We start from the raw sequence: 22,892 nt of genomic DNA, 5'->3' as shown, positions 1-22,892 counted from the left end.
ACTTTCTGGGTGGAAGTTATCTGACATGAAAGCAGCCGGCTGGAGGGCAGCCAAGGAACGTAATGCACATGTAACACATGCAATCAGGCTTTCCTCTAGCTGTGTACACATGGCATAGGATTTGGTTAAGTGCGTTGGCACCTCATGGACGGTGTATACAGCCTCTTGCTCTATTAGCATTTGGGTAGCTCGCCTGTGCAAAACTGTGGCGTTAGTGAAGTCAGGAGCTGACTTTCTCCCGGTGAGGATAAAGCTGTTATACACTCTGCAATCTTCTGTTACTTCCCATTTGTGAAATACCTGAATGGGCTGACTCTCCTCACATTGTTCTGTTTAGTTTTTCTTTAATTTGGAAGGCAGCCTCAGAAGTTGTATGTTGCATAAAGACATCGATAAGCTCCAATTTATGAAGAGAACATCAAAGTAAATACTGTGACATTCAGGTTTTCATTCTTCCGGCGAATGTGAGTGGAATGTTCCCTTGACTGAATAAAGAAGTTAATTCAAAACAGTTTCACAGAATATTTTCCAAAGCACTTTTTTCAATTAGAAAGTTAAAACACGCTCTTCGTCCCATTCTTCTTAATTTTAAAATCCTTCCGCCTACCCTCAAAGTATTTCCATTCCCACTTCAAGGCAGGAATTCCAGGCAGCTGCATTTGAAGTTAATGCCTCATTTTCTCCTTGCTTTTATTCTTTAAGATTTGGGACTTGATCCAAGACCCTCCAAGTGATTGAGACTATTTCCACTGACAAAGTCAGAGACTTTGGATCGGGCTGATGAAGAGAGGACAGACAAGGCCTCCTGGAGTTTTTGCTGTTGCAGCCTTACACGTAATTTTTTTGTGTGCAAGGGAATCAAAGAACTTGGATGGGCTCGTTTACACTCTGGCTCAGATGGGAGCACACCTGCTATTCTGCAGTCAGTACTGGAACCTCATCCACAGAAAGGGAAACCCATCCTGATATTATGGCAAGAAATACAATCAGGTTTTTGGCGTTAGAGTGGATTTGAGGAAAGATTAAAAGAACTTGATCTCTCTGATTTGCTGTGTGGCATAACAGTCCTCAGCTCTCTGGGGAGTGTAAATAGCCTGGAGGTAGAGGACTTATCTAGTACTATATTAGGATGAGACTGACAAAAGAAACATGTAGTCAGAGTATTTTGGGGAACTGTTAGAGTGTGAAATCTTTTAAGCCCTGCAATAATCTCCAAAGGATGTCATGAGAGTCCTATTTCCTGGTACACAAATCGAAACTGAAAATTTACTGGTGTATCTTCTGAGAAGAGCAGTATTTTGTCGGCCACAGGAAAGGATAAAGATGTAAAAATTGATCTTGCTCATCTTCCCTCCCCCCGCCCCCCGTGCCCAATTTTTTTGCTGAACATGCACACTCTTGTCGCACACTGCTGATGAACAGTGGAAAAAAGGGAGAAAGCCACTGAATGCACAAGATTTTCTTCCTTATCTCAGTAGAGTTCAGCTTTGTGAAAGCTTTTCCCTTTCATATTCTCTACCTACCTACTGGGGTGAGGATGCTACAGTGCTGGTGTTCCCCATGGATTAGTGATAGCTGGATGGGGAGCTTCCTTCATACGGAGTCACTGGATAATTCAAGTCAGGAGGGGTCTCGAGGCCTGTAGTTCAATCCCCTGCTCAAAGCAAGGCCAGCTGTGAAGTCAGACCAGGTCATTCAAGGTTTTTATCCACTCTGGTCTTGAAAACCACCGAGTTTTCTCCAAAATGGAGACCGCGCAACTTCTCTGGGCCAGCTGTCCTGCTTGACTGTTCTCATCATGAAAAGGTTTCTCCTTATATCCAGTCTGAAAGCTCCCAGTTTCAATTTATGCCTGTTGTCTCTTGTCCTGCTTCTATGCACTACTGAAGAGCCTGTTTCCACTATCTGATGACCTCTTCATAGGCTCTACAGGCTGACATTAGTCCCCCCCACAAAGCCATCTCCTGCCGAGGTTGAACAAGCCCAATTCCCCTAGCCTCTCCTTGCAGGGCAAGTGTTCCAGTCCCCAACCACCTTGGTGTCTCCCAGCTGAACTCAGCTGAGTTTATCATTGTCTGTCTTGTGTTGTGGCGACCAAAACTGGATGTAGTATCTAGATGCACTCTCGCAAGTGCCGAGTACAGGGAGATAATCACATCCCTCGGTCTACGGGCCGTGCTCCTGCTAATGCATCCTGGGATGCTGTTGGCCGCCTTTGCACCATGACCCCCAGGACCTTTCTGCAGAGCTGCTCCCCAGCCAGGCAGGCAGGCAGTCCCCAGCTTGTATCACTGCAGGGGGTCCTTCCTCCCCAGGTGCAGGACTCGGCGTTTGTTCTTGTTGAATTTCATCAAGGTCCTGTCGGCCCATCCTTCCAGCCTGTCTGCGTCCCTCTGGATGGCAGCTCTGCCCTTGAGTGTGTGTATTGACTGGTCCCACCAATTTGGTGTCATCTACAAACATGGCAAGAGTGTCATCTAACACCTCTTCTAGGTAACTGATAAAGATGTCAAACAGGACGAATCCTAGTATAGACCCTGTGGAACTCTACTTGTAACTGACCTCCAGGTAGAGTACAACCCATTAACCACCCCCTGTGAGCCCAGCCATCCAACTGGTTTCTTAATTGTGTGGTTGTCTGTTCATCCAGACTGTAACGTCCTGACTTGGATACAAGACTACTGTGGGAGACAGCGTCAAATATATATCCCAGTGCTCTTCTAGACTAGTCACAGCTGGTTCCATGGTCTTGCAAAGGGATCATCAGCCTGAATTTCAGTTACAAGGGGGCCAATTCAGCTGTGTAAATAAACCATTCACCTAGTCCCAGCATAGATTTGCATTGTGTATGGTATCAGTGTCCTCCTCAGAAGGTTGCTATGTTCCATGTGGCCCAGATTTTACTATGCAATAGAACTATAAGGGGGAGACCATATTGAGATGCAAGCTCCCTCCCTCCACTCCAACATTATCCCCTCTACAAAAAGTCCTAACCCTTAACCAGAAATTCAAACCCAGCTACTACATGTACTCTGCATTCCAAAGGTTATGCTATAAAGCAGAATTAAAAACCTTTGACAGAAAGGCCCTGAGCAGCAGAAGCAAGCAAGAGTTCATTCTGTCCTGAATGGGCATGCATGAGTAGATCATGCGTGTTCACACATGCAAACTCTTACTTCAGTAGTAGTTTTCCTCTTTCTGGAGCTCTATAGGACAAATCTGGTGTGATGCCATCAGTAAGCGCTATGAATTTGCGTTCCTTGGCAGTATAGCTCTGCAGTGGGTGAGATGCTTTCTTGGAAAACAAATTAAGGTGGAAAGGAGAATCTGAGAATGCAAAGTAAAACCTTCATTTAATCAGGAAGTGCTCATAGGTGTAACTTTCAGGGGACAGCAAAGTCGGGTTCAACTCCTGCCATTCAAGTCATCTTGAACAAATTGTGTAAGAGACCAAACTGTGTCACTGTTTATTATGAAAAGAAACGCAAAGCAGTCTTTAAGTCCTGATTTTGATTTGAAGGCTTTAATTTACGCTGGCTCTTCATGAAGATTTTTTTCTGTGACGACCTGGCTAACAGGTGTCTGCTTCAGTTCATTGAACAGGCTTAGATTTAGGGTTTCAAAAGGAAAAACCTCTTCCCTTTCACCTGTTATTTAATACTCGACACAACTTCAAAACACTACACCCTGAAGCCATTTTGATTAATAACCTCATCTCCTCCTAGGCAAGTAATTTATCACTTGCTCCTCTCCTAAAGCAGATACTATAGAGTCTATTTCGTGCTGCACTTTCAGTTTTGTGAAGACTGGTGTGAAAGAGCAAAGATTAAATAAAATCGATTTACCATTTTGGTTTAAAATCGGCTCTGTTGGCAGCACACAAATAAATATAAAAGCAAAGCCCTGGGAAAACTGTATAACAACTTAGTTGTGCGTGGAAGTTTGATTAACAAAACAAAAAATTAACTTTCCAGGTTGGGAAAAGTCCACGTTCAAGTTTTGGAGCAACCAAATCCATGCAATTACTCTTTACTATGCACACCTCCGGACTGCAGGGGCCAGAAGGGTCTTTTGAATTCTTGATCCTGCCTAGACAAAATAATTTAACTTTGATTATCCCTTGCAAGGGTAGCCTCTAGGTATTGCACAGGGAGCCTGGGGGTTAGTTAGTGTGAGTTACGTTCACCAAGGGGCTCCTGTGCCCCAGTTCAACGTGTGGATGCCGCCGATGTTTATAAACTCAGCTCAGCTGCCATCGTAACTCAAAGAAGGTCCTCAGTACCAGCTGATGAGCGCCTGCAGACTGGTCTGTGTCCTGATGTGGGAGCCTGAGCTCAGGATGAGAAGCCAAGAGCTCAGAAGCCCAGGAGCTCTCGCAGGGAGGTGAGTCCTTGTCACTGTTGCTGCTGCAGCTGGGGAGCAGCCCCCTTCACCTTGCTGGGGCGGGAGGCACAGGTTCAGGTCTGTACTCTGCTACGTTTGGCTTAGCATGAGAAAGCCCACATGAGACCAGATGTCTTGAATCGCTGCATCATACAAATCCTTAAGTAAATGTTTGGAGTTCTGTTTTGAAAGGGCTTAATTTTTTCTTTGCTTTATTATGCTTATTTGGGGCTTTTCCAGAATCTCAATTTTAGAAGGAAAAAACCCAGCCTTCATCTGATGTTTAGCCTCATTATGTTCACATCCAGGTTTTCTTGTGCAATCAGTGGTCTTTAGGCTTAAGTGGCCCTTTTTCTGGAGCTGTTATTTACCATCCAGATGTATTTGTACCATCCAGATACATTTGTGAAGAACAGCCTTTCCTTTGGTAGGGTTATCATACTGGCCTCTCTATCTCCTTCGTCATGAGAGATCCTGTAGTTCTCGTATTTCGCGGGGTCTCCGCTAAGGCTCAGGCTGTGACCGCCTTATTCCCCTTCCTCCCCTGGAAATGTCTGCGCTGCTACCGCTTGTCATCTCGTTTGCTTTTATGTGGACACATCAGACTGTCTCTTTGTTAAATCAATTTCTGCACGGCACAGTAGAAAGAGTTTTGTCCCAGAGCACTGATTTTTTTAAAGTGTAAATGGCTGGTCCTGGCCTATTTGTAGTAGGAGTAACTCTGCACAGTAAAGTCACACGTTACCACTGGACCCTTTTGCACCAGGCAGATCTAATACCATAGCTGTAAGAGCTTATAGTCTAAATAAATGACCTGCCAGGGCATGGAGGAGGATGGAACTCACCTGCATTAACTTAAATTTCTACATTTGAGATAGCTGTTGAGGTCCTCGTAAACTCAAGGGAAACCGTTAAGGTGCAGTTCATCTCATCCAAGGGCAGATGTTTAAAACAGGCTGGGTGATGTGACCTGCACATCTCAAATTGCCCTTCAGAAGTTCCTGTTCTTCTCTGTGGTCTATAAAGGGAGCTTGGACAACTGGTTTGGGTTTAGATGTCTAAGGCTGGGTGAGGTGCATCCCATCTTGAGTGACTTGCCCACAAACTCAGCTCCGTGCTCAGCATCTGTCCGAGATTCTGTCTGTGCTCGGCATCTGTCTGACAAGTCCTGAGATTAGGACTTCAAAGTTCTGCAAACCTGTCTCACACGCCTGATTTCCATGCTGGTTGTGCTGAAAGTGGGAGCACCGGAGATAATAACATTGGGCAAGCTAGCCAGAAAATGTAAAGTAATTTTTTTTTTTTTTTAAGTCATCCCATTAGAGCAAAAGCTCAGAGTGCTGGAGAGCATTTTATTCTACAGTAAGCATCTGTCTCTAGCTCGATAATTTGATTTATGAGTTCTTATGAGACTTACTTCCCGTAACACATGCATTCAGTCCCTCTGAGGTTATGTTTGTACACGCTGGGCCAAATTCATCCTCTGTGTAACGCGACCAGTTTCCTTGGAGTTACAGCAGAGCTGCAGTTTGAGCACTAACCGTTGCTGTGTGCGAACCTTTTGTTTGGGGGTGCGTCAGTGAGTTGGCGAATTTTACTCCATTTGCTGAAAAGGGGCAGTCAAACTGGTGCAGATGTTTCCAGCTGCAGTTGGAAATGCTGCCTTCTGTAACCGTGTAGTGGTTGCCCCTGAGTAATCTACAAGCTCCTGACACACAGCGTTTCATTCCTGGATGTATATATTTTTTGATTTTAGCAGTAATGAAATCAAGGTGGTAATTGCTCTGCGTTTGCTTAGTCAGCTGAGGCTGCTGCTGCGTAAAGTATTTTAATTGTCGCTAGATTGAAGAGTTTGGCTGCAAGGAGAAATGGGCTTGACAACCTCATGCTTCTGGAAGCAAAGATCTTTGGACAGTGATTTACTGCTCACCACCTCTCCCGCTCTCTGCGCTGTGTGCAAGGAATGCCTCATGCACATTTGCATTGTATGCAAGGAATGCCTCCTACACATTCCTTTACGGGGTTTCCTCTTGGTCCCTTACATCTCCTTTCGCCTCATTTAAATTCTCTCCACCAGGAGCGGTTCTCAAGATACTGTTAAAGAATAGTGGTGTTTCTAGGGAGCGACCCGAAGGTGCTGTTTAGTATGCAATTGTCAGGCATGGAGCGAAGATCTTTTTAATGATACCGTTGGCTGAATGTGGTGCAATCCATAGCCTTTTCTTCCCCTAGGAAAAGGGCTAGTCCAATGCCTGAGGTGTAATGAAAGTATTTCACTGTTGAAACAGAACTTACGCAGGTCATCTTTAAAAAAAAAAAAAAAAAAAAAAAAGGCACTTTCAAAGGATATTATTACCTGCTAAAAATTAGAAAGGAATGAGGATGGGAGGGGAGTTGTATTTTCTTTTTTTGGTTGCCTTTGTTGTGGTTGTTAAGACCAGTCAGAAAAAAACAGGTATTAAAAATCTACTTTCCCTCAGCTTTTACTAGAGGGCTGCACAAGCTGTGTTCAATTCCCAGCACAGTTCGGTGAACTAATATGCCGTTCCACCTTCTTTTCGACAGCAGCAACAGCGTAACCACTATTTCAGTGTCAAACAGTTGCATTCAGGAGAGTCACGGCACTCGCTGCAGGCACCATGGAGTCGTCATTGGTATGCTGCTGCTGTAAGAAGCCAGTCACTCCGGGATCCCTCCTCCCACCGAAACGGGAGTTCGGCAGGAGCCTGGGGAACCTGCCCTGCTTCACAAGGTGGTACCAGCTGCAGGGCACCTGCTGAGCTCAGACCTGTATTCGTGCTCCCCAGCTCCTGCTTAAGCCATTCACACCGGCTCAAGCACAGTAATACGAATCTGTACGGTTTTAATGCAGCCGAGGTGCTGAATATCTGCTCAGGGTGGTGGTCCGTGACATGACACTGGTTTTATGAGAACTGAGAGCAACCCCCTTTCCATAAGCATCCTGGTCTTTCTCCGCTACCCATCTTTCTCACAATTTCCAGGGAGTAATTGACATTAACAAGCTCTTTAGATAACTACCCTATCCAGAGCACTTAGGAGCTCTCTAGAAAAATGTAATTTTTTTCTCCCCATATTTGTCCCTAGTAGCTCATCCCTTCTCCTGTCACCGTTTACAAATTCTTGTCATTGGAATTGGCCATCTCTTTTTGAATACTTTCACCTTAGTGTCTGGATCCTTTCTGGTCTCGTTTTTGATCTGACAGCAGTTTAAGGTCCCTTCATTCTCAAAAGTTTGACCTCCAGAGGCCAAAGCCACAGCAGCTCTCCTTTCCCCTCCTCGCTGCCCGTCCCAGATGAAATGTGATAGTCGTGCAAGCGGTTCAGGGTGTTCCTTATTCACGTCTGCAGGAGCGCGCAGCTTTCTTCCTGCCATGGTTGCAAGCAAACAGCAGGGTGGACGGACAAACAGTGAGGCAGAAGAGAGGCAAGTTGGCACCTTGGACCAGAAATGGAGTCAAACAAACAGATCCCCGTGAAGGGGTATAGTCTTAAAGGACTTTACTGCACTGGCTAGTGCAGATAGGAACCAGGCCCTCCACCAGATTTAATTGGAGCTACTCAGTTCTGCACCTTCTCATCCTGCAAGAGATGTTCTTTAAGGTGTGGTGAACATTTTTTGAAGATGGGACGCTGAGCCCTTTCATCGATTACTTACATTCTGAAGGCCCCCGTGGGCACTGTATTAATAAACAATAGCAGGTCTTGCAGCCAAAATGCTGTTTACTATGTACAACCATTTTACGGCAGCCTAAGCCCTCTGTCCCTCGCACGTGTGCATGCACTCGCAGGTCTTGCCGCTTAGGGCTTTGGGATCGATTGCTGCTTAACTACTTGCCTTCTAATGCAAACCTCCTGCGCCAACTGCACCCTCGTCCCCTCGTAATGCGTTTGTCGTATTGCTGCTGGCTGTCACCCTTCGCAAGGCCGGGATAACGTGGCTCTATGTAAGCGCGGAGCCGGGTCCCGCTGTCCTTGCTTGGTGCTGGGGCAACACAGACTGCAAATGTTTGTTCCCCTTTAATGAAGAGGCTTGAGGGTCCAGCATACAGCATTTATTCTTTTGAGTAAACATCCGTTCCCACAGGCATCCAGCAGCGTCTGGCAGAGAGGATCAAAAGAACAGAAATGAAAGGATTTTCCCCCTTTGCGGGGGGAGCGGGCAGCGGGACATCTCCTGTGAGATTAGATGGCTGAATGCGCTCTTTGCAAAGCAACTCCTGCGCTCGGCCGGGGCTGCGCGCGGAGCGGCTGCGCTTCCAGCCTGGGCTGTTGGCTGCTGGTGGAATAAACGCAATATTTAAAATGTCTGTTTGCAGCACGGGCTTTGGCAAGCAGAGCTCTTGCTGATGATCAGGCTGATAAATAATTTAAGATCAGGGTTTCTGCAGCTCCCTTGTGGGGTTGTTCCCACTTGGGCAGTCTAGCCATCGGATTGAGGGACCTGGTGAGGGGATGTTGTTTTCATCTTTTTCTGTACAACAGAAGAGCTGTGCAAACCGAAGAAGGGAACGCGGAGCAAATGGGAGCTGGGGCGCAGTGTTTCTGAGCAGGGTTGCACGCTTGCGAGCCACGGCCGCTCTGAGCAGGGGAGGAGGTCCCAGTTTGGGGGCTCATGTCCTCACAGTGGCTTTTCACCCTGCTTCCTCTGAGAAAGCATCGCTTTGAGTCCTCAGCTACTGGGGAGGTTCCTGTTGCCTGCTCTGGAGACTGGTCTTGATTTAAAGAGATGAGGAACCAAGATCTTTGACGCTCAGGGTTTTTGTGAGGGGGAGGTCCCTCAGCATTGTCTGCGTGTAGTGCGGGCCTGCCACGTGCTTAGGGCTTGTAGATCCTGTTCTCTGGGTCACTTGGTCTTGCTGGGTAGCAAGCTAGACAAGACATTAAGCACAATACCTCTAGCTTTAAGGTCATTATAGCGTAATGCTAGCTAAACCCATCAAACCTGTCTGAATATCAGTTCAGGCTTGGGGACATGTATTATTTTATGACCAGAAGGTGATTAATGAGTGAGCTGCCGTCTCTGGCTGGTCCAGTGCCCAGAGTGAGTTAAGATGGGAAGACGCCAAGAACGAATCCCATGGTGAAAAAAGATGTTCGTGATGACAGGAAGGCCGCAGGTGAAACCCTACAGCCTCCTGACCAAACGCAGCCAGGGAGAAAGGATTTCAGGCCATGCTGATCTCCTAAGTCAGGTAGCAGTTGTTTGTCCAGAGATTATTTTGTCCTCTGGTAAAGTGGCATTGCAAAAAACGTCCTGCCAGCTAAAAGGCCTCTTCTCTGCCTGTCCACTGGAGTAAGTGCCATCGCTGGACTGGGCTGGACTGGAGAGGGGGTGTGCATCTCTCTTTTTTGTAATGAACCTTCAGAGAGAAGTTGCTTCCAGATGGAGAGGGTATGCAGGAAACATCGTGGCATCAGAGACCAAGGGAAGAAGTGGGGAATAAAAGTGCCAGGTGGGCCCCACGCCTGGGCTCTGCGGCTGTGGGAGGGAGTCACTTGGGGTGCCTGCGTGGGTCCTTGCTGGGAGCAGTCCCCCGTGGCACAGCATGGGCGTAGTGCTCCTGAGCTCTCAGCTGAGATTGATGCCTCCTGCGTGCAGCGGGTGGGCTTTCCGGAGGGGTACGTTTGTTTGGGGCCATTACGGCTTCTGGCAAGCTGTTGCTATACTGACAGTTGGCCGTCAGAGAAAGTTAAATAAGTTTTCTTAATATGATTTTGAAACATTTTCTCCAGCTTAAGTGGTAAACATAAAATGACTGTTAATATCCTGCCCCTGCTGTGTGATGCTTTCATGGAAGCACATCACAGAAACGGGGGGAAAAAACGCCTTCTCTGTCACTCGCAAGGCTGCGGAGGATCAGCGGTGAGAGCAGAGGAACAAAGCTCGTCTGTACTCCCTGCAGGTGTTCTGTTTCGGTGATGTGCGTATTGTTTGACTTCCACTGGATGGTTGCCCTTTACTGTAAAAAAAGACCAAAGACCATGTAAGCACCCAACTGCACAAACTGGCTTTGTGGCTTCGATGCCTTAAGCAGATACTTGAAGATGTGCCCGATCTGTCACGTCGGGAACAAATAATCTCAAGTGACATGTTTGTCCCAGAGTCATTTTGAAGTTGGCCGTACAGACCATCACAGAGGGGGGTGTAAACGTGAGTAGGAAGGAAGGGAGGTAAGTTGAAGGAGAAGTGCTGCTGTTTGGAGCTGTACACCACTGTAAACCAGTAGTGATTGACTTTTCTCCTGATTTCAGCATCTGCGTTGCTCAGACCATGCCCACAGCGGTCCCCGTCTCCCCGCCGGGTGGCTCAGAGAGAGCCGGGATGGTTCCCACTCCCACCGATCCCAGGGAGTTCGGGGAGGGGCAGTCGCAAGCTGCTGGGAGCATAATTTGCTATTAGGCTACGTGGCATCCTGTCTGCCATCCATTACAGCCTCGGCTCAGAATAAAAGGGAATGAAAGGGACTTAACATCCAAGCCGTCGCCTGCTGGTGAGGAGGGGCTGGATGCATTTTGAAAGGAAAGAAAGTACGGGAAGTATCATGCTGAAAGGTTGCAGATGGGAAAAGAGGGAAGCTACGTTTAAAAAACCTACACTCGAGAACCTCTTTGTTACCTGCAAAGTTGTGTGCTATCAAAATACGAATTAAACAGCTTTTTCTAGAGTTTTGTCTGCTGACAACAGAGAATTGTACTTAGGCGGAGAGGGGAAAAACTGATGCACCAGCAAGCAGAGGTGTACAGAGTTGTCTTGCTGTACAGCTGGTGTCAAAATGGTAACTCGGTATCAGGGAGCCGGCGCAGAGGGTTGTTTCTCGCAGCCTCGCATCCTGAGTGCAGCACTGTGGTTGGGGAGGACGGGGTGGTTCTGAGCTCCGCTCCTCTGCTTGAAAGCCATAACCAGCTCTCCCAAGCCCAGCTTACGCCGCAGAACTGTTCCCACGGAAAGGGGGGGATCCTCCTTGCCTGACCTGTACCGTGTTTGCCATTTTTGCCTTTCCTGGCTGCTGCTTCCACATGCTGAGTTCATGCTGGAAGTAATACAGCTAAATTGCTTCCTCCAGCTACTCGCTCTCAATTGACTCTTCTCCATGGGGAGCTTTAAATGGTGCCCACAGGGCAGCGCAGAGCCTGAAATCCCCGTTAACCCTGGTAGTTCAAAAGCGAACAAGGGAAACAGAGCTCTGATCTCTGCTTTAGGAAATGATGCAATTGTTGTAACAAGCCATTACCCTAAAAAGAAGAAATGAGCCTTCATACAGTACGTGTTGACCTTCACTAACTAAACCACATTCTTTTTCAGCTGTTTTATATGCTTGGTTGTACATGAGGAAAGGCCTTTTTTTTTTCTCCGAGTGTAACTGGTACAATGCTGCAGTGCTTTTTCAAGGGAGCTAAACACTGAGAAAACATTTAAAAATCCACATTTTTTTACTTTTCTGTGATAACCTAGTTAGTTTGTGGAAGATAAGAGGCTTTGTGGAAGGTAAGAGGAACCAGCCTTAGTCTGTGAGTGCTCGAAACCCGCAGGCAATCGACTGCTATCCTTTACCTTCAGGCACTGTAGATCTTTGCCCTCCAGGATTTCCTCTCAGCAGCAGACTCCAGCTGCGCTCCCAGGTGAATTAGAGCTCTGAATTTCTAGATTTGTCCACTAATCCTTTCACTGGCACTTTGAATCAAGGCATCTGGAAGGTGGCAGTGCATTTCTTATCAGTAGTGCGCTGCTTATCACCGAGGGTAAATATCTCCTGAGCGGTCTAATCGTCACAAAACTTGCGTTCGGCGTTAGCAGGACACTTGTTACGCGCTCAGATACTCTGACACAAAGCTGTTCTGCCGTTTGTTTGACCCTATCCGTGGCATAAAATGGAGACTCTGGGCTGAGATGGACGCCTTGCCTGGAAGGCCGTCACAGCAGTTGGTGGGTAGAGCCCGGTACCTCCCTCCCTCCGGGTCTCTGAGCAGCGCGGGGCACTGCAGGTAGCAAAGAGCCTCTGGTTTCTATATGCAGCACATCTCCACTACTGTTGTGTGTCTCTCCTGGTCATTTCAGTATGTGTCAAGGCAGTTATTGCGGTAACGCATTTTATCCTACTGAAACATTGGTCAGCGGCCACTTTTCAGATCAGTTTTGCAAATACAGCACAGAGCATGCAGAGCGCCTGCTGAGCAGGCAGAGCAGCAGTTAGTGTCGCGAGAGAAAAACAAACCAACCTGGGTGATGACTGGAAACATTACCATGGGAAAAAGATGTCCTACTGTTGCCATAAAGCAAAATCATGGGAAAACAAAAGCAAACACTTAGAAACACCCTCCCCTCCCCCCCCCCCCCCCGAAAAAAAAAGGCTTTGAATAATTTGTCTCCTTCCAAAGTTACAGAAGTCTCCCAAATATAAAAATCTGTGCTTTCTGAAGTGTGGCAGCAACAGTCCTATGGCAATTGCACCCATGTGGAATCAAAACTACCTACAAAATTGCATTACAGGTAGAGCTGCGAGTTGCTATCTGAAAAATAAGTAACCTATTTAAATGTATAAAGGGAAACAAGTGAGCTCAACCATGAAGCAGTTCTCAGCTGAAATGTCACGAGCAGCATCATTTACATTCAGCCTCCCCTTGAACCCAAAGGAGCGCTATGCTAAACTGTTTCACTGACCCACGTATGGACAGACTGACAGGCTCTTTGTTGCAGAGTCAAGTTAGGAAATACCAAAGCTAAGGTTGTCCGTGCAACCTTCCTCTCCCCTCCCCATGTGGACATGCCACAATACGGGCTTTAATTCCATAATCCCTCGGTCATTTTCCACTGGCCCCTGCCTCCCTCAGTGCGGAGGAGGCACAATGCCGCCTTAAGGAGCAGGCAGGCAGCGCTTGACTTGTCATTATTTGGTCTGTGACCATGGACCTCATTCAAGTCCCACTCTCCAAGTCCTGCTCTGAAAACGCAGTGTTTTACAGCTTGTCCCACACAAGTCTCACAGCCCTTCACGGACACAACCCTTGCACCCTGCAGCGGGAGTTCAATGGTTAATACCCTTGTTTTACAGATGGAGACCAGAAGCGACAAGCGTTTAACACCTACCGATTCTTGCCGTGCCATGCCCATCCATAGCGCGGGAGCACAGCTCCTGAGGAGGTTTGACGTGGTTGTGAGCGCTCTGCACCTCAGCAGATCAGACCCTGCTGCCTCCGGTCAGCCAGCCAAAGAATAAGGGAAGGTAGACGTGGCCGCCCCTTTGGAAACTAGGATATCACCAAGCCCTCCATGGCAGCTGCCTTGCACAGGCTCGTCAGATCTCGGTGCTAACCTCCTAGCCGGTCCCCTTCTGATGCTTCACCCTGTTTGTCTCTCATGACCTCTGTTTTCCCACTGGTAGCAGCATTATCCGGCCCGTGGCGTAGCTCCAGGTCGTAGTAAGACAGGTGGGAGTAGTCGTACACTGTCCCAGTCTTTACCCTGTTGGGAACAAGAACAGCCCAGGGCCCACTGATCCTCTTATCTCCCTTCTCTGGGTTATGCATTTGCAGTTGGAAAGCACTGAGCTCTTCACCTTCCATTGGTTTCTGCTCTCTTTCAAAGACCCTCTTAAAGCCGAGGAAGGAGAGCACTCTGTATTGCTGCTGCTGTGCTCCGCGTGTACCTCGTTACTAGAATTTCTTCCTCCACTGCCTCCAGCCCTGCCTCTTAAATCTCTGCGCAAGCTCTCCATCGTACTCCTTTTTCCCAGTGTCTTTCACCCAAACTTCCAGTCTGAGGATAACTCCTCCATCAGTCTCTGGTCCCAGCCTCTTCAACCTCTGCACTTTTTGGCTCTTCCCTCTGCTACTGACCCTGCCTGCCTCTGTCTGTCCCTCAGGAGACCGGGGACCACAGACTGCAGAGCTTTGGGCATCCAGCTGTGATCAGCGCAGGTACTGCGGGTCCGGGTAGACTGAAGGGACCTTTGCCATGAAGCGAGAGCCCCTGTGTAGGAAGCCCACAGAGTTACTGTCGTTTATTTTTGACATGTGGGGTTAAAATTTGAAATTAATTAATTAACTCTTAAAACTTCTTGTCCAATGTCTTTTGACATTGTGGTTTTGGTCTCTAGCCCCAGGTTAGGGATGAGGAAGAGTGTGGCAAGACAGCTGTATGAGGCAGCCTTCCTCCTCTCGACTGCACCTACCTAGGGAAGTGGACGGCCAAGTTATTTACAGCCCTGGCCCTGCTCCGCAGGCTTTAGACTGGAGAAGGGTATTTGTGGGCAGTGATGGTGAAGTTGAGGAACCAACAGCATTTCCCTTGGCCAAGGCCCAGCTGAGGAAGCAGCCACGCAAGCCCCTCACGCGGTCCTGGCAGCTCACCTCACCCAAACCCTGCCATGGCCCCCTGGTTTCTGGCTACGGCCCCTGCGGAGCAGAGCTCTGGTTGTACGGGAGAGGTGGTCGCAGCACAACCCCTGCCCCGCGCCCCTGGGCAGAGGGGTCCACGCGCCAGGGCCCCAGCCCACAGGGACAGGGCATGGCCTGACGCCAGCAAGGCGTCCTGGGACGGCGCGGCGTGGGGAAGCGGTTGCCTCGGCAATGCTTTTACATCACCTGCCCAAATTTCGCTTTTCCGACGCTGCCTCAAGAGTTAGGATAGGCTGCCAAGAGAGCCGGGGGTTTTTGTTTGTTTTTTGTTTGTTGGTTGGTTTTTTTACTGTTCTTGACTCTAAATAAAGTCGTTTTCACTTTGAATGCATCTTGAGCATGAGCAGATGGGCAGAAGCAGCAGCTCGGGTGGAACCGGCGTAGGCAAACCCCACTCTCATGGCGAGGGGGAGTTTCCCCTGATGGGCTGTGGGAAGCACGGGCCCCTGAGCTCTGCAGCTTGTGAGCATCACTGCAGGCATCGTTTTCTACCAGGTGTGACATTTTGATGAAATGCTCTTTTTTTATTAAAGCATACAACTCCCCTCTTCCAGCTAATTGCCAAGCAAAATCAACCCGCAGTTGTGTTGGGCTGCGAGAAGTTCGTTTGCTGAATATCTAAAGGCAAAATTAAATAACAGTCTAAAATTAAAACAGGGCGCTTGTTTATTGGTTGTATTTTTTCTTCAAGCGACTTCTCGGCTTCTTTCCTGCTATCCCTTTTTTTTTTTGGAGGAGCTGCCCTTAAAACCCTGCAGAGCCTTTGCGTAATTCTCCTTTGAATTGGTCCTCTTCACTCAGCATCTGTATCGATGCCTGCAGAAGCTTCAGACAGCAGCTTGGCCGTGTCGCTGGTGACCTGAGCTGCTCATAGTATTCATTTCACTTTGGCTTTCTCTTGCCCTGTGTGGTGCATGTAGCGTCTGGCACACAGGGACCCCGCTCTGCTGTGGTGCAAGTGCTCACTGTTAGTGTGTTTTGTTCTGTCGCAGGGGTTTGAGATGGAGAAATAAGGAACAGTAATGCCTTAGTGTCTTTATTTAGTGAGGTGGGTTTCTTTTTTCCATAGCTTTGATGCCACCACAAGATTTGTGAAGGAACAATAACATGCTTTGATTGTAGGATCAGCTGCATCGGACACCTCAGGGTACAAAGCTTTTCAGCCCAGGAGCTGGAGGCAGGAGAAGGGTTGTGAACAGGCAGGCATGAAACTTCACCTACTGTCCGTATTAGCCCTAGGATGTTCTGAGTTTGTTTGGTTGTTGTTTTTTTTTTTTTTTAAACGCTAAAGGAACTGTATGTAAGAGCAATTATGTCTATTATAAAATGGACAAGCCTGGCCTCGGATGTTACTGACAATAATTGCAAAGCCTCTCATTTTCACATTTTTGTTGCAGATTGATGTCCTCAAGGCAGATGTGGAGAGCGCTGAGTGGAAAATTTTGGAAAACCTGATCCTGGAAGATGTTGTTGAGCAGATAGGACAGCTGGTCTTTGAGGTGCACATCCACTGGCCTGGGTTTGAGGTCAGCGGCAATGACAGCACCGTGGTGCGGTACTGGTACAGTCTGCTCCGAGAACTGGAGCTGAAGGACTTCAGGCTTTTCCATACCTACAAAGACTTATCAAAACCACAGATGTTTCTGAAAAAGGAAGCCTTCAACGCCAGTAGCTGTTACACACTGAGCTGGGTAAATACAAGATGGAAATAGCAGAAAGGAATTTGCGATGTGCGACTGCGAGCCATATGGCCCCGTAGCGTGATTGAAGAGGACTTCGGCATCACTGGCTAAAGTTGCTAAACATGCACACAGTGACTGCTAATAAAATGGAGTGGCTTTTATTTTTATATGTTGTCAAAAGAACTGGCACTAGGTGATACATGGTGCAGATTTGTATAGCAATGTATTTGGCAGCGGGTAGAGTGTCTCAGAGGACAGAGGTTTCTGTAAAGGTTTGTCTGGGGTGGCTAACAGCGCGGCTTTCTCAGGCTGCCCCGTGCCTGAGCCTGCCGGCACAGAGGGCATCCCTCTGGGGCTGCCCCGGGAAGCTCTGCTCGCTGAGCTGCACCGGCCCTCGGGCAGGAGAGCGCTCGTGAGGAGGTGCCTTTCTCAGGAAGGGTCAAGTGTCACTTCTTTGTAAAGCAATCGTCTTTGATTTGCACCTTCTTTACTTTTGCCTTGTTTCCTATGGAACAAATTTTAGGCAAGAACGGTATGTTCTTCGACCCACTGGCAAATTTCAGCTGAGTTTGGCAGAGGCAGAAATAAAACCACCAAACTAAATTCTTACCTATTATTTTGTTGAACAGCTTGTGAATGCTCTGACTTCGGCTCTGCAGGGCACTCTGGCTGCGGGAAGCGAGTTCAGTGCTTCTCACACAGGCGTCGGTGGGACAGAGAGACTCAGCTGCAGGAAAAGCTGCTGCCAGCGCTCCCCCTCCTCACCCTCCGGAGGCTTCAGCCGCAGAAGACGGGGCTTCCCTAGTTCATCTGGCTTGTTTTAAATTACTCTTGCAATGGCTGTAGCAAACGGGTTTTCACCTAGCGAGGTACTTTTATTTAAAAGAGCTGAAAGTGGAACCGGTCTTTTTTGTTGGTTTGTTTCGGGGTTTAGTTGAATGTTTTGCTGCGTGCCTTCTCCAGCGCTGTGCCTGGACGCCTGCTACCTCCCCAGCACCTCCCTGGCCTGGCTGCTTCTCCCGGACATGAGCAGAGCCCGGGTCTGCACGGGTGCCGGCAGAGGCAGGTGCCCTGGTCCGCAGGTGTGCTGGGGCTCTGCGGGCCGGCACGTGGCTTGTCTGCCGTGCGCTCCCCGCAGCCAGCCTTGGCCGTTCCCTGAGGAGCTAAGGAATGGGGAGAGCTAAAAAAATAGATAGCCGGTTGGGTTTTTTCTTATCTTCAAAAGAATTTTGACATTAAACTTTGCGTTAAAATACAAGGTGACACCACTTCCATGTCTTTGATATACGGCCTTTGTAACTGCCTTTGGTTTCTGACTTCTGCAGGGCTCAGCGTTCCTCCCCTTGGCGTGCCTCAGCCCAGCGTTCTGTTTTTAACAAGTCTCCCTCTTTCTCTGCCCCTGTGTTGTTCCTTCTCTTGTAATCCTGGCATTCCCCTCTCTCCTTTCGTACCCTCCTTTCCTTTTTCACCCTCTCCGCTGCCTCAGCTCCCTCACCCTCTCCTTCCCAGAGCGGGGCCCTGCGCTGGACCCAACATACCCACGGGATCTCAGCAAGCAGCCAGAGGGGAAAAAAAAGAGTAGGAGCTCTTCCTTCCAGCCAGGCGAGTCAGGTTTCTCCCAGAGGCACTGCTTTGCCCCACCAGCGGATGGAGCCATTCCCCTCACCTTCCCCAGGCGTCCCCCAGCGAGGCATCTGCTTTCCTCCTCTCCCATCTCTCTCGGGCTCCCGCTGCCCCAGGGCAGGCAGGGACCGCTCTCCCCAGCAGAAACTGCTTCAGCCCTTCAGGTCAGCTCCCCTTCTTCCCGAAGAGGCCAGCAGGCGGGTGACCCTGCTGGGGTGACAGCCTTCCTCCCACCGTCCTTGCTTTGGGGCTGCGGGGAGCCACCTGCCCTGGTCCCAGTGCCTGCTCCCCACCGGGACCTGCAGAGCCCGTCGTGGGGCTTGAAACTGCTGCGGTGAATCCGACTTTGAGCATCTGTGTTGGCCACAGAGGCTGCAGACCTCGGGCTGCTGGGGAAGAGGCAGAAAAAAACCTCTCTCTGCTTCGATGGTGAAGGACTAGGGTGGTGAGGGGCTGGTGGGAAAGGGGGGGGATTTTAATCTCTTGAGAGAAAGCCAGCTCTGTGCCCTTGTGCGTTCAGGTTTGTATCAGTCTTCCAAATTACATTCGAAATTTTAACTTGTAGCTAAATGTCAAACCCTTTCTTTTTTAACAACGCATGCTGGTTTTCAATCTACTGCCTTTCGGTCATGCTGACAGTGCCTTGTGTTGTATGGAGTCTCTGATTTACTGCCTCCCCATTTTATTTTCCTTTTAAAAACAAATCCATCTACTTCTTTAGTTACGCTTTGATTTTCTGAAGTGGAGTTTAATTCTAAGAGGTCTTAACATGGGCTTCTGCACATCAAACACCTCATTTAGGGAAGAAAGAGGATGTTGCAGCCAGACCAGGACTACTGACCAGGTGGTGATCCCAGCTGTGCCTGTGCTAGTAAATTAAGCAGTGGCAGGCAGCGTGCACAGGCTTTGGGAACTGGTTAATTAATCTGGTTCATTAATGAGATCCCTGGCACAATTTTGGCTCAGGCCATCTAGGGCTCTCCCAGACGATTCCTAGGCAGAGCTGGGGAGTTAGCCCAAGCCAAGGGCAGCTTGGATGCACCCACCTTGTTTGGGAAGCTGAAAGAGTTTAGTAAATGGACATAGCCAGGCCATCTTTGCCAGTTTGCCTCAAGGCTGGGGAATACCTTCTGCCACTGTTTTGTTTTCTGGTAGAAACGTAGCTTCTGTTTCTGCTCCCGCACATCCCGCCTGGACCGGGGGCGAGGGGCTTCGCAGTCACCCAGAGCAGAGTGCTGCGGGGGCCCGCAGCTCTGCAGCGCTCAAAATCAGGACGCCATACTGCTGCTGGGTTGGACTCCCCGTGTCCAAGACGTCAGGCAAAGTGCTTTGCACAGGGCCCAGCTACGTGTTGCTGTCCCTGAGTCGGGTAATACACAGCCCAAGGGAACCGCGACCTCTGCAAAAGGTAGGAAATGCCTCCTCCGTGACAGCCACGCTTCCTGCAAACCCTCCTACATTAAGCACCGAGGTTGTTAAATGATGCAGGGCCATGAGGAGATTCATTAAAATGCGAGAGGGTGCCAGAATTTCCTAAACCAATATCTAGCTTGTTAGAACAGTCACACCGACTGCACCACAGAATGGCTCAACTCCCATTTTTCAAATAATGGGGTGGCAAAAGCCCAGCTGTGAGTCCTGATTTATTAATAAAGCATAAAAATACAGGCTCTAGCACTGCACAGGGTTTTCCTCCCGATTAGTCTTGGAGTAACTAGCCTAGTAGCTTATTATGATTTGTTTAAGAAACCAATAGATAGAGGTTAAAAAACAAATTACATGATCTCTTTCAGATGTTAAAATTCCAAAGGGATGCACATCTTCCATCATTTATTTCCCTGAAGAAAAGAATGGTGATGTGTATGTAAATTATAGAAATGGAGTGGAGGTCCATCCTGCTGCTTCTTTGCTTAAGACGTAGAGTTTAGTAAACCCTCAGCTAATCTCTTGCTCGGCATTGCCAGGTAGTGTCAGGAACAATTCAGGCTGTAGCAAATACATCTTCTGCAAGAAAAGATTCCAATAACTATGGTAATTTTTAAGGAAACCTTATCTCAGATACAGGAGAGATAAAAGCCATTTATCATTCTGGAGGCAGTTATGTGATATTATGGGAGAAAATGAACAGCTCTTATTTTATGCACTATCTGTGCCTTTCTACTTAGCATCTCTTAAAGCAGAGTTACAGCCTTCCTTGCTGAGGTCTTGCTTTTGGGCCCTTACCCCTTCTCTTTTACTGATCTCTTCTACCTAAAGGAGCGACTCTTAAAGGAATTCAGTTCCCATCTGCTGACGACTGAGGTGCCAGGTAGGTGCACAGGGGCACGAGCCAGTGCGGGCTGACTGCCGCAGCGGGCGGGCTGGCACCGAGGGACGCCGGGTGGGTCAGTGTGTGTCCACCCGCTGCCGTACCCAGGCACGATCGGCCCCGACCTGCCGCAGGGTCCCAGCCGTACAGCCTGCCCAGGCGGTATCTCCAGCCCGTTCGGGACAGTGCTGAGAGAGAAAGGCAGGGATCCAGGACTGCTGGCATCCGCAGGCTCTCGGTGCTTCAGCCAGAGCTGAAGACCCACCAGCCATCCCCCCTACCCAGATTACGGCTACTCTCAACCACGCCTGGCTCTCAAGCACACCAGCTACTCTGGGGACATCGCCCATGTTTGGCACCCGTGTTTGAGCCTGCCTTGCTCTTGTAGGATGGCTCCTTGCAGGGAGCATTGCACTGCCAGGAGCAGCTCTGGAGGAGCTGTTGGAGAGGCCATGAAGCAGGTGAGGAGCTTGTTGAGATGATCTCCCTGCAGCGAGCCCTGCAGTAGCCGCGTGCCAGCGTTGTACTCCACATCTCTTCCCAGATCAGACCTGCACAGAAGCTGCGATAGCTGCTCCCTTCTTCAAGTGCACCATTAAAACCAGCGTGGGCAGGGTGTTCTCCCATTTATAGCCACAGCTGGGACACTGGTAACTGCGTGGCCATGCCCAGGCAGGAAGAAAGGGCTGCTGGCCTCTCCTGGCAGTGCTAAAATACTCCTGAGAGGAGATGCAGGCTGAGCAGCGTCCAGCATCTCCTGCAGACAATGCAGTAAAGCCTTTTTTTCCTTCCGGTTGGTCTGAGATGCCTCACCAGAGACCCGCTGCAGGGCCCTGCCCTTGACAGCACCCGAAGAAGAAAGTGAGACTCATCCGTCAAACTCCTACTGCCAGGAGCAGCACAGGAAGGTGCCCAGACCAGGTCAGGGCAGGGCAGGAGCACAGGGGCCAAATCATCCCACGTCACCGGGAGGCAGCTGGCAAACGCGCGTCTCTGGACTGACCTTCCAGCAACGTGCTCAGCAATGCGCTTGCACGGGAGTTCATAGCAAAAGAGTGGCCTGTCCCCTTTCCTAAGCGGTATATCTGTGCTACGCCGTCTACCAAGTGCTCCTGGCACCTTCTGCCACCCTGGATCTGCTCAGTGTCACCATTATGGGCATTGCCCAGCTCCTCTCTCCCCCGAGGCTTCTGGCCCGCAGTCCCCAGGTGCATTGGGCATCTCCCCCCACGCCCTGCAGGCGTCTGCATCAGCTCTCCAGAGCAGCCAGCCCATTGCCTCCAGCCTGACACCGGGTGAAACCCAGCCCAGGAGCCTCCTTACTGCCCACACCTCAGGTCATTCGTGGTGGCCACAGCAGTGCCAACCCCAGCTAACAAGGACGTAATGACCAGGTCTCGTTCCCGAAGTGGAGTCGTTAGGGCATTAGTTTGACACCTCCACCAGGAGATGTTTCAGCTGGGTCTAAAATGGATCTTTGCAGAGATGTCCTGTGTGTAGTGGCAGTTTTATTTGCACAGATCCTTGCATGGGGCAAGGGCATTTCCCTTTCAGAGAGGCCCACAGTGATTTATAAATCACTCACATTTGTGACTCGGGATTTACAGGTCCTGCCTGTGACCTGGTAAAGATGAAGAGCAGCGGCAGATTTGAATCCCCCAAACTGTCACAGTTAATACTGCAACGCGGGCTTTCCATAGAGAGCCCATGGCAGCACAGAGGGGGACGTGTTAGGACACTAACAGTCTTCTCCAGGGGAACCAGTCCCTTTCTGAATGCCACAGTGGCTTCCTTGGAGGTTCCAAAACTTGAGCAAAGAAAGGTCTGACCTCCTGCCCCACTCCGAAGCCTGATGTTTATCACATGCACTTCTGGCCCCGGGCTTTGATCCCATCAGTGACTTGTGAAGGGTTGCTCTCCACGAGCACCGCTCAACTGTGAAAGATCAAAGAAAACATAAGGGAACATATGTCTGGCCTTTCTTGGCAGATGCCAAGAAGCCGTATCACCCAGTAGCACACCTGAAGAAATAGCACTCGTTCTCTTTGGTGAATTATTCAACAGCTGAGACCATCTGGTTCATTTAAAAACTTTGATTTCATGAGCTTCATTAGCCACTCCCTTGCCCTTGAAGGGATCCTCAGGGTTATTCAGTAGGAAATCACTCTTGATTTCTTCCTGCTTGTTAACACAATGTGACATTTAATTGCAGTCAGGAGAGACCTGGTTTAGTGCCGGTGGAAGTTCAGAGCTGACCTACATTCAGAGACGTATTTATACTTGTCTCCCTCCACGGGCTTTCAGGGGCAGCATCCGCAGAGCAAGCCTGGCACTTGAGGGGAACCGCTGGTGATAATGAATGGGTCTCTTCCCTTAAATAGCAGTCCCTGTTCATGGTGTAGTTTGACCTGCCTGATGTAAAGTGCTTCAGCTGGTTCAGAAAGAGACCCTTGCAGACACGGCCTGTGCTACGTCCCTTA

At 49.2% G+C, this 22,892-nt stretch overlaps 1 protein-coding gene across 3 annotated transcripts in view; it reads left to right on the top strand.

Annotated features, from left to right (window-relative positions):
• Nucleotides 1-18,155, top strand: part of METTL24 (methyltransferase like 24) — a 50,334-nt gene extending 32,179 nt beyond the window's left edge. For 2 of the 3 annotated variants that reach the window (XM_075498556.1, XM_075498557.1), the window contains 2 exons: nt 16,197-16,490; nt 17,111-18,155. In XM_075498556.1, coding sequence (XP_075354671.1) covers nt 16,197-16,490; nt 17,111-17,305 — 489 coding nt within the window. In that variant the 3' untranslated portion in view covers nt 17,306-18,155. Of the gene's footprint in view, nt 1-16,196 lie in introns of all 3 variants that reach the window. The other variant, XM_075498558.1, reaches the window with a different exon arrangement.
• The last annotated feature ends 4,737 nt before the right edge of the window (nt 18,156-22,892 follow it).

Source organism: Mycteria americana, chromosome 3 (genome assembly GCF_035582795.1).
Source record: "Mycteria americana isolate JAX WOST 10 ecotype Jacksonville Zoo and Gardens chromosome 3, USCA_MyAme_1.0, whole genome shotgun sequence".
NCBI classification, from domain to species: Eukaryota; Metazoa; Chordata; class Aves; order Ciconiiformes; family Ciconiidae; genus Mycteria; species Mycteria americana.
Note: the sequence above shows the minus strand (reverse complement) of the source record. Positions and strands in the feature narration are given on the sequence as shown.